Source organism: Ascaphus truei, chromosome 5, assembly GCF_040206685.1.
Source record: "Ascaphus truei isolate aAscTru1 chromosome 5, aAscTru1.hap1, whole genome shotgun sequence".
In the NCBI taxonomy this organism is placed as follows: Eukaryota; Metazoa; Chordata; class Amphibia; order Anura; family Ascaphidae; genus Ascaphus; species Ascaphus truei.
The window spans coordinates 285,941,746-285,953,754 of record NC_134487.1 but is presented as its reverse complement, the minus strand read 5'-3'; the positions used below and the strand labels follow the sequence as shown (position 1 = coordinate 285,953,754).

Below are 12,009 nucleotides of genomic sequence, written 5' to 3'. Positions count from 1 at the left end.
TGTTTGTAGTGTCGGTGGGTGAGTGGTTGCAATGTATAAAGCTAAATAACTTCGCACTAACACTACATCAGATTATCATTGCTGTAAGCTGACACCTCACTTGGACTTGTGTCTACTCTAACATCAGTTTCTGCTGTGGGATCACTTATTTACGCCTCGTGGCGTGGTGCTGCTGAGTAAATAGGGATCGCTATTCCTATAAATGCCCTGTGCTAATAAAGGGGTTGTGAGTCACGAGCGCGTTACATTGGATGCTGATTTCGCACTGACATCTCCTCCCTTGTCACTAGACATTTCGGTCTCTAACCCATGTGTGTTCCCAACAGACCTTGGCACAATGGCCTCCACAAGCGTCGGCAACATGGTTGAGGTCCCCCTCTGGGATGAGGACAGAAGCAGTGTGGAGTACAAGTTGCTGATGGACTTTGCCCAGCTCACTCTCCCCGCCAGTAGGTTCGAACATCTGCAGAAGCAGGAGGACGGTTTACAGGGACAAATGGGAAGCTCAGAATCGGGCCACACAGCCACGAGTGACGAGAAGGAGGCAGAGTTCCAGTCTCCCCCAGCCAAGGAAGGCAAGAAGAAGGGACACTGGCGCAGGCGTCTTACCCCCCGGTGTCTGCGTCCGGAGAAGGAAGTGAGAAAAGAGCCTTCTGGCATGGGCAAAGGTGAGACGGGGTGTAATGGTTAAGGTGCTGGACACATACACAAACTTGGCAGTTCAATTACAGTCACTTCCACTCACTGTGTGAACCTGACCGTTTGTATTTATTGCCCTGCGTCTCAATGCTTCCAAAATCATGACTGTCCGCTTACTCCTTCCCTAATACACTCTCCCTCTAACAACCTTTACTGGCATAGAAGGGTTAACACTAATAACATTAGAACTCAATAGGAAACCCTGGATGCAAATATATTGAGACTAGCATTGTACTGCCAGAACGGTCCAGTTGAGCGGAGGTGTATATTTGATGGTACTAGGCCAGGTGTAGCCAACTCCCATCCTCAAGGCCCACCAACAGGTCCGGTTTTCCGGATATCCTTGCTTCAGCAATGACTGAGCCACTTGTGCTGAAGTAGGGATATCCTGAAAACCTGACTCAAGTGATGACCAATCCAGTTCTTTGAGCATTTCGCAGTGATGTGTGCAGTAGTTGCATTGGAGAACAAAACGGCATATTAAATTGTAATGGTGTCAAGTTTGCTAAGGTGGGTTTGGGGTGCCGAGACATATCCTATGTCCCCATAGTCGATAATTGACATTAGCATCTGCTGTGCGATACGCTTTCTGACCAGCAGACTTAGGGAAGATGTGTTCCTGTAAAGTAAACATAGTTTGGCATAGGTTTTGGATGTCGGTATCAATGTGCAACCCAAATGTTAAATGGGCGTCAAACCATATGTCAAGTATTTAAAACTAGTAACAAGGGCTAGGATGGTAATGGCGTTGGTTTTGATCATCTGGAGCTCAGTCATTGGAAGCTTTAAACAATTTAGCCTTGGTCCCAAATACCATTATCACAGTCTTGTCAGTGTTTAAAAACCGTTTGTTTTGGGAAATCCAGTTTTCAAGTCTCAGTCAGACTGAAGTATGTGTTCAAAGTCGGAGAGGCGAGGGCTGTGTGCATATAGGATTGTGTCATCTGCATACATGTGTATTGAAGCTCCCTTACAAGCTGTGAGAAGATCATTGATGAACACTGACAGTAGGGGCCCAGAACAGAGCCTTGCGGGACGCCACAGGTGATATCCAGGGGGTTGGAGTTAGAGCAGTGATTCCCAACCTGGGTTCTGCGGAACATTGGGGCTCCGTGGAGCAGTCCCATGTTTTCCGCCTAGCCGCCCGCAGCCACGTCAGTTTTCCTGGCTCTCCCCTCCCCCATAACGCTCACATCTACGCTCTAGCAGTGCGGCACTTAGCGCGTGCGAGTGCAGGCTTTGCAGCCGCAGCCGCTTCCTGCTGCCTGAGGTAGGCATATGGAGGGTCCGAGAGAGAGAAGGGGTGAGATGCAAGGGGGTGGGTATATGAGGGTGATTTTTACCCGTGCGGCCCTATTTATTTAAGTTTTATGTATTGGGGTGGGGGTCTTTTTAAAATGTATTGGGGTGGCGGGGGCATTTTTAATATGTATTGGGGGTGGGACTTTTTGGTATGTATTTTGTAGGGGGTAGTGAGTGGGGTTATTGACGGAAGGTAGGGGCGAATGAGAGGAGAGATGGGGTGAGGGAGTGAGACGTAGGGGAGAAATACATGGGAGAGAGAAATACATGGGTAGAGGATGGGTGTGAAATTACCCAATATGTGTCAACCAGATGAGGCTTCCCTGAGATTTTCAAGGGTTCCTCCAAACAAAGGTTGGTAATCAGAGTTAGAGCCTGATAGGGAGGAATATAACCAGTTTAAAGCATGCTTCCCTATTCCAGAGCTCTGGAGTTTGTTAAGCAGGATAACATGATCAACAGTATCCAAAGCCTTTGCAAAATCTAGGAATATTGCACCTGTGAGTTGTTCTATTCCACACTGGATTTCATTGCAAACCTTTAGGAGGGTAGTTACCGTGGAGTGTTTGGAGCGTAAGGCAGATTGGAATTGGCTAGGGAAATTTTGTCTTGGTATAGTAATCGCTTAATTGGGAGTGGACACATTTTTCCATGACTTTGGATAGTATTGAGAGAAGAGAGATTGGTCTGTAGTTTGAGACACTGTTTTTGGCCCCACTTTTGAAGATTGGGACAACTCTGGCAGTTTTCCAGGTCTTAGGGATATGACCTGCAGACAGGATAGAGTTGACTGTGGAAGCAACTGGTTTGGCAATGGCTGAGGCACCAAGTCTTAGGAACTTAGATTGCAGTAAGTCAGGTCCACATTGGCTGCTTAGTTTTAATTTGAGGAGCGCTTGTGTAATCTCTCCTTCCGATACTGAGACAAATTGAAAATTGTGGGCAGTGTTGGGAGAGGGTGGGGCTATAGGGGTACTCAGAATGAGGTTCATGTTTGTGGATTGGGTTGTTTCGCTAATACGTTAGTAGCACACCCACAAAGTAATCATTGAATGCATTTGCAATGTCAGTGGGGTTTGTCAGAGTAATATCCCCTTAGTGATATTATACGTATTGGCAATAGTCAAACGTGGGGTCGGGAATTAAGTAGATTCTGTGCCATGGGCAGTTGGTTAGATCAGCCAGAAACAGTTGTGGGTTAAAGTTTCTAAATGTTCTAGTGAGGAGGACTTTAGGTCTTGATTTGGGGTGGTTTAGTTTTCCTTACACAGTACACTATTGCAAGGACACTGACAATGTCAGGAAGGATGCCAGAGGATTGGATTCTGCTGGGATGCAGAAATGCTTTCAATGTGCAGCTACAACAGAAGTACATACTGATGAAAACAAAACGCGTTCCATGCATTTAACAATGACCTGTTGGGTGAGCTTACAATCTAAGTTGTATGATGGGGAACTTGGAGACAGAACATGAGGGAATAAGTGCTGTAGGCGGCACTCATTAAAATAGAGAGTCAATGTCTGTCCTCGGGGAACCCCAACAGCTCAGGTCTTAAGGATATCCCTGCTCCAGCACAGGTGGTTCAGTCAAAATGACTGAGCCGCTGATTGACCAGCTGTGCTGGAGCAGGGATATCCTTATGACCTGACCTGTTGGGGTTCCCTGAGAACTGGAGTTGGGAAACACTGGGATAGTCTATTGCAGGCTTCATTTAAGAAACATAGTTTCAACTGGATGGCTGTCTTTTTCTAACTGTTGCAATGAAAACTGTGCAGTTCTGCACAGTCACCACCAGGTGTCCCCAGTACTGCGGGGCTTAGCATGGGAGCGATTTTTTTATTTTATTTTTTTTTGCTATTGAGAGAGCGCGGTGGATTTGCTGGAGACCGTTTTTTAAAAGACACCCGACTCATAATATATATATCCTTATCCAGGGGACAAGGACGCAAAACGGGCTGCAACGATCGCGAGGAGGCTGCAGGAAATCGCGCAGAACGCCACCGCTCAATCGGGCTTCCGAAGCTTCCGCCGATCTCTGAGCCTGGAGGTGGATGGGGAAGGTAAGAGGCCTAACCCTTTCACTGCCAAAAACGCAGAACCTCATTAAAACATATAGCAAAGTCCTTAAATATTTTAATTTAGGGATTAGAAGCCACCACAAGAAAATAACCCGTCCGTAGCTCGTTCACCTTTTTTAGGACATTTCTGGAAAAGGAAATTAAATTAAAGTATTTTCTTGAGTTAGAGGGGGGCTGCTGCTTAGACGCTAAAATGATTCCTTGCTTAAATCCGCAGTCCTGTATCCACTTTTTTAAAAAATGTATTAATTTTTTTACTATGTCTCGTGCGAGTCGCTTTAATGAGAAATAATATCCGACGCTGCTGACCCCCTTCTCCTGTTATCGTGTGGCCAATATCCTGCTTGCGGGGCTATCTAAATGGACAACTTTGGACTGTTCTGCAATCTGTGGAATGCTGCAGTGTAACTTTAGTGTTACACTTGGAAATATATTGTTACAGCGTTCAGCTCGGAAATAGACAGTCTCTTCTTGGAACACTGGCAACAAAGTATCACAAACACATCTGTTGCAAAGGGCCGAGCTGAAAAAGGTGTAAGTGTTTTAAAAGCGGAAGTGGTTGAGACTTTCTGAATGGTTGTTATAGCGATCATTGGATGACCCATACAGTTTTTTTTTTTTTTTTATCATGGTGGAAGAAAATAAAATAATCATCATTAAAAAAACTAACAAAAAAAAAATAAGCTTGTTTTGCTGCTTTGAAGTTTGCACCCCAAATAGGAACACGTTTAATCTGAATATTTTCACCTGCGGTTATAACTTTGTATGTACAAAATGCCGCTAAATCACTATGTAACAATATAATAGGTCAATTAAATCGTGCCCGGTGATGCACTTCATGGTCACCCTCTGTCCGCTTCACTACCTCGGTTGTTACTGTGTGATACAGTGTCTCCATCTCTGCCTGTGACTCTTATCTCTCTCAGATGAGGACAAACTGATTCAGGACATTGCTGGCTTTCTGAGACAGGCGGGGGACAAGCTGGATGAAGAGGTAAAGTGTCCAGGATAGTGCCAGCTTTGTGGGGGACTAAAGCAGTAATGTCACTCTTGCTTAAACAAAGCCCCTAACTTTACCAAAACCCTCTAATCCAGGGGTGGGCAACTCCAGTCCTGAAGGGCCACCAACAGGTCAGGATATTCCTGATTCAGCACAGGAGGCTAAATCAGTCCCTGCTTCAGCACAGGTGGCTCAGTCTATGACTGAGCCACTGATAAAGCCACCTGTGTTGAAGCAGGGATATCCTGAAAACCTGACCTGTTGGTGGCCCTTGAGGACTGCAGTTGGCCGCCCTTCTTTAATTTCTGGTTGTAACAACTAAGGGTAGTTGCAGAAATCAAACATCAAACAAATGGAACAAAACCAATAACATTTGAGACAGACGTGTCCCCTCACAGAGACGTGTCCCCTCACAGAGACGTGTCCCCTCACAGAGACGTGTCCCCTCACAGAGACGTGTCCCCTCACAGAGACGTGTCCCCTCACAGAGACGTGTCCCCTCACAGAGACGTGTCCCCTCTTCTCTCTAGATGCAGCAGAATCCGTCCCTATTGCAGGCACTTCGCAGCAAATTGTCTTACAGCTTCTTTAGTAAGGTGATGGGGCTCTTCCTGTCGGAGACGGTGCCCGGCACGGAGCCAGAATCCAGCACTGAGCCGGGACCCGACGAGCTGGCCTGCAGGGTAGCGCTGTCCGTGCAAGCGACCACGCAACTCACCGCCATCGATAACCATCCCATGAACCAGGTGCTGGGGTTCGGCGTGAAATACCTCAAGGAACATTTCAGCCCCTGGATCCAGAGCCAAGGAGGATGGGTAAGAAATGGACTACAATGCTAACGAGCGCGGTCACAAGGTTCAGCGTGTCTTAAAGGGCCAGTCCTTCCTAGGACAAAAGTGAACGAAGGACATTGGTCTTTAATATGATTAAAATTGGGCATGCTTACACCAACAGCAAAAATCGGACCAGTATTTATTTATTTTTACGTTTTGGACGGTCTTTACCCACACCTTAAATAAGTTATGCTGGGTCAAAAAAGTGACAACCTCCACCGTTATAGCATACAGCAACTGCTCATTTGCATGTCATTTCCCAGAATCCCTTGCGGCAGCGGCACTGTATTCTAGGATATCATGGGGATAAGCAGGGGTGCAGACCTGTCTGGGAGGTGTGAATATTCTCACAAGTGATGTTTTAATTTGCTGGATGCTCTTAATAAACTTTAATGTTTTTATTAGTTTTATAAAATTCAGTCCTCAAAAAGCCCCAAGTAAAGTGCTCTCTTTTTGCGCCTTTGTTTACAAAGTAATTACGAAGCCACGATTCGACAAACGGAAGTAGCTGATATGCTTAATTCGGTGGACCCGAAGCTTATAGAGGCCCAGCTCTCCTCCCCCACAACATTTAAATAAAATGCCGGAGCATCGCACGAGGCCTCTAACCTGCTCTCTGGCGGGTTCTGGCGACGTTTTAAGAATGTCACCTGTTCTGAAGGGATAATCAAAATAATTGAACCACCTGTGCTGAAGCAGGGATATCCTTAACCTGACCGGTTGGTATAGTTTGCCTGCCAAATACAACAAATGCCGGCATATGGTATTCCAACACAGAACCACGCACACACTATAAACCACAGTGCAGGTATAACGTGGCCTGACACGGGGGCTTCTTCATATTTGGGGTTTCCTTACTGACCTTTCTGATTGTGTCTTGGTTTTTGATGTGTCGCTTTAAAACCTTTTTTTGATTTTTATTTTTATAACGTTTTTGTTTTGCTGTATAATGTGGATACTGTGGGGGGCTGGATTACTATTTTTTCCTATATACATTTGTTTGGCGTGTTTGGCGTGTTTGTGTGGCTCGCCATGCTACCAGGCACAGCTTTATATGGGATATCCAGGTTTTCTCCTGAGTGCCTGCCGCCGATCACTATCCCACATGCAGCGGGCAGGGGCAGGCCTGCCGGCTTCCCATGGGGCCAAAGCAACAATATAACATGGCATCAGGGGACTTCGGGCAAAACTTCTCCCTTGTCCAGTAATGGGAAAGGCACCCTGGCCGTCTTAAATCCCCATCCATTTAACGGTCATGGTAGGGCCGAGGTGAGGGCCAATCATCCTTAATGTAGCATTTTTTAATTGATTTGCTTCTTGTGTAAACAGGACTGTTTGTTTATATTTTCTCAGGTCCGTATAATTTGTGGTTTATTGTCTGGATCAACAATCTGCTTGTACATACAACAGCTTACAAACAGTCTGATCACGAGATTATGTAAAGATCAGATGACTTTTGGCTACTATGGACAAACTTTTAACAATATGTGTTTTTTTTTTTTTTTAAAGTGGTGTCAATCACCTACATTTTGCTTGTGTCACTGCCTTTAGTTCACTTTAGGAGGTACTGATCCTTTTTAGTATCATTTTCAGAGTCAGATGCGCATCGTTCATTTGTGATGTCATTCATGACACAGGGGCTGTGGTTTTATAAAGATTCATTAGTAATCTCCTGGCTTCTGCTTCTTGTAGAGCAATGCAACCCAGTCCTAATTCAAACTATCTCCCGTCACTTAATGTTCCACCTGGGAGCAGTGAGGCGTCTCTCCGACCATTTTTATTTTGAGAACGTTGACACTTTCATGATGTTTTCGTGGGACTTCAATGTCTGATATTGGACATACTGTATTTACAACATTTCGGTTTCTCTCTCCTCTAGGAAAAGGCCATGGGAATACAAGAGGACGAAGAGGTCGAATGATGAAAGGAATGAGAGAATAGGTGTTCCAGCCCGAAGTGGGGCGAAAAAATTAGACCCCAGAAGATTAATCGTATCCTCCGTTGTGGGTCTGACACTGGCTGACCGGTGTTTGTTAGTGATTTCCAAACTCCTGGGTCGTCTACTGGAAGAGGAAGAATATTGTGGGAGAGAGTACCTACTGTAGGATGCAATAAAAAAATGTTTACATATCTTTTCAGAGCCAGGGGGTCTAGTAGAATGGATCTGCAATTATCTGACCTCTAGAAACCACCTGGTTCCCGAGATATTAGGATTTTAAATCGCTGGCAAGAATACTTGTCTTGAAGAAAAACATGGCCGCCAGGCTCAGCCTTGGCTGGGTGGCCAATCGAAAGACGCCATGTTATCGGGCGATTGTCTTTGGTTTCTATTTGAGACCTGGTGGCCATAACTATTTATTTTTCTTGTTCAAATTGTAACAATGGGTTCGCAGAAGTGGATTAGTTTTGTAATGTGAAACTGCTGGGGGGGGGGGGGGGTTTATCTTTAATAATTTCCTGCAAAATATTAATAAAAACAATAAATTTAAGTCTGGGGGGAAAGTGTTCTTTTCTTCACTGGTATCCTCTTTGAGGAGAGCCAGCAATGCATTACAAAGACTTTTTTTTTTTTTAATGTTAAAATCAGTGGCAACTCAGACACATGTTGAGCTTATAGCTTTGCTCCAGCGACTGTCAAATCAAGTTCTCAAGGGCCAACAGGTCAGGTTGTTAGGATATCCCTGCTTCAGCACAGGTGGCTCTGTCAGACTGTACCACCTGTGCTGAAGCAGGGATATCCTGACAACCTGACCTGTTGGTGGCCGGCACTGAAAGTTGGACCCAGTCAGAGGTTAGGCCCAACTTCTGTCAGGCTACAGGGGGGCTTTAAAAAAAAAATTTGTTGCCGGGGGCCACAAAAATGAGTTACACCAGTAGGAACCCTCCACAGTTTGACATTTGTCACACGTTGACATCCCAGGAGTCCAGATCACATCACCTGCTTGTCTTTATGGCAACAAAGTTACAAGCAGCTGTCCTGTACCTGCCAGGGAGGCCAGACACACATTGGTAAACGGATGAGCAATTTAAGACCGCTTGGTGCATTTTCCTTGCCAAAAGATGGCACGTGCAGCTTTTGATAGGCTCCGTATCTGCAGTGATTATGGCTGAGTTGGAGTCTCGGCAGTAAAGGGGGGAGGGAAGTGTAGCTGCCTTATTGCTCTAATAATGTGGTACAGTAAGATTCCTGGAAGACCCTGCAATGGGTAGTAAAGCGATGGGTCTTGCAACTGTCAATCTCCCAAAATGGTCAGGAAAGCTGAGATAATTCACTCTGCTTACGTTATGGGGGAGGGGGTTACTCTACAGTTCATTAGTACCCAATCACCACTATACGTGTTTTTTTTAATTTTTGGGTTCCTTAACCAAAAAAAGTTAAGTGAAATTCTGCGGAACCCCAACCCTCTCTAACAGCGCGGCTGTGATCAGATGCATTGTAAGGAACCCCAACCCTCTAATAGCGCGTATGAGGTCAGATGCATTGTAAGGAACCCCAACCCTCTCTAATAGCGCGTATGAGATCAGATGCATTGTAAGAAACCCCAACCCTCTCTAATAGCGTGCCTGAGATCTGATGCATTGTAAGGAACCCCAACCCTCTCTAATAGCGCGTATGAGGTCAGATGCATTGTAAGGAACCCCAACCCTCTCTAATAGTGCGTCTATTTTGGAGCTGCTGGGTAAAGTATGGCCAGATAGCTTAACTCGTTCCTTTTACAAGCATAACAAGTTCTGTGTCTTTTCTTCACTTTATTGGGGAAAGCATAGACACACAAAGGCACTTGTAGATGATGGTGTAGTGAGAGAGAGCTTCTCTATAGTGGTCTTCCCCACCCCCCGGGAGCACCTTTCTCGTTGCCCTACTTAATTACTGGTATTGGAGAGAGGGGGGGGGGGTGTGTTTACCAGCTATGTTTAATGGATCAGCCATGGCTCCCATATGGTATAGAACCGCTCCGTTGAGTGATTGAGGAATGCTGTCCGCTTTTCCATTAGCATAACATCGCTTAGCCTCTTCTTGACCATTCGTGTCGTGGGAGGGGAGATTTTCTTCCAAGAGAGCGCCACTGAGCATCTGGCTGCGGTTAGGGTGAAGGAGATTAATTTCCATACTGGGCGGTCAATCTCATCTATTGGCCTGCCCAGGATGTAGGTCAGTGGATCTAGAGGGATTGTGAGGTCTGTGACCTCTTTTATTAATTTTTGAATTGTGAGCCAATATTCCTGAATTTCTGGACATAGCCACCATATATGGGCCATATCCCCTCTGTGTCCACAGCCTCTCCAGCATAGATCAGAGGCCAGAGGATAGATTTGCTTCAGTCTTACTGGCGTGAGGTACCAGTGGAACATTATCTTGTAAATGTTTTCTTTAATACTAGTGCAGAGGTTCCTGATGCCCCCTCCCATATGTCTTCCCAGTCCTCATTATCTATTTCGATATTTAGCTCCGCTGCCCATTTGAGCATATAATCATGTTTCGTGGGACTCGCATGCTTTTCTAAGACTGCATAAATTTGTGATATGAGACCTTTTTGGTGCGTGTTGTCCTGACATAGTTTTTCGAATTGTGTGAGCGGTGGAAGTTCTAAAGTGGGGGACAATTTTTGTATGAAGTGTCGAATTTGGAGAAATTTGAACGTGTCTAGATCAGGGGCTTTAAATTTATTTCGTAGCTCTTGGAAGCTCAGGAGCTTCCTATCGCTTAGTATTGTATTGTATGTCTTTATTTATATAGAGCCATTAATGTACATAGCGCTTCGCAGTAGTAATACATGTGGTAATCATACAAATAACAGATAATATAAATAACAGATCATGGGAATAAGTGCTTTAGACATAAAAGTAACATTTTGGAAGAGGAGTCCCTGCCCCGAGGAGCTTACAGTCTAATTGGTAGGTAGGGAGAACGTACAGAGACAGTAGGAGGGAGATCTGGTAAGTGCGTCTGCAGGGGGCCAAGCTTTATGTATCATGTGTTCAGTTAAGTAGGTCATGAATCGACCTAATCCCTCTGTTTAGGTATCGTTCAAATTGCCTGGTGTCGCACCCGGGAGGGAACTCAGGGTTATTATACAGTGGGGTGAGTTGTGAGCCAGGAGTCGAAAGTGCAAATTTAATTTTGGACTTTTTCCATATGTTCCATGTATGGTCCATAGCTCCTAGTTTGAATTTGCCGGCCCCCTTATCGTTCCTGTCCGTTGCCCACAGACTCGCTTGCAGAGAAGGCGTTTTAGCGTAGTGGGATTCAATTTTTAACCAGCATAGCTGGTCTGGGTCCGAATTCCATTCAACTACCTGTTTCAATTGTGCTGCCCGATAATATCTTGAGATATCTGGCACCCCCATGCCTCCCTTACTCCTTGACGTTGTTAGAACCGATCTTGCCACCCTGGGTCTTTTTCCTTGGATTTTATATCCTGAGATCTTGCCGAAGTCGGATAGCTCTTTTTGTAGGTTGGGGAGGGAGAGATGGGGGCGAGACAGTATGAGTATAACATCGTCAGCGAACAGGGAAATTTTATAGTTGGTATTGCCAATTAATATGCCTTGGATATCGGCGTTGTCCCGTATTCTTGCCGCCAATGGTTCTATTGTCAGGGCGAAAAGGAGAGGGAACAAGGGGCACCCCTGTCTTGTGCCATTCTTTATCTCGAAGGCCTTTGCCGGGCCTCCTGGCAGTTTGACCATCACTGAGGGGCTGGTATAAAGTGCTCTGACTCCCTCTAGGAAAGTGCTATTAAAGCCAACTCTCAGCATTGTATGGTCCTGAAATTGCCAATCAATTCTGTCAAACGCCTTCTCTGCATCGAGGCTTAATACGACTGCTTTGGAGTCTGTGATGCGGGCATGGTCGATTATATCTATAATTTTACGGGTGTTATCGGCAGCTTGACGGTTTTGAATGAATCCTACCTGGTCGATATTTATCAGTCGGGGTAGAATTGGGTTCAGTCGATTGGCGAGGGTCTTGCTGTACAGTTTCAGATCGTTATTCAATAATGAGATAGGGCGGTAGCTACCACACTGTAGTGGGTCCCTGCCGTCTTTATGTATTATAGCCAAACTGGCGTTGGTCATGGAGGCCGGGATTGG

General features: G+C 45.5%; 1 protein-coding gene across 1 annotated transcript; it reads left to right on the top strand.

Annotated features, from left to right (window-relative positions):
- Positions 1 to 303: 303 nt before the first annotated feature.
- BCL2L14 (BCL2 like 14) lies at positions 304 to 8,339 on the top strand. Its single transcript, XM_075599045.1, has 5 exons — positions 304 to 668; positions 3,937 to 4,062; positions 5,007 to 5,074; positions 5,611 to 5,895; positions 7,793 to 8,339. Exons 1-5 carry the CDS (start codon positions 338 to 340, stop codon positions 7,832 to 7,834), a joined length of 852 nt encoding a protein of 283 aa, XP_075455160.1. The 5' UTR covers positions 304 to 337; the 3' UTR covers positions 7,835 to 8,339.
- Positions 8,340 to 12,009: the final 3,670 nt, after the last annotated feature.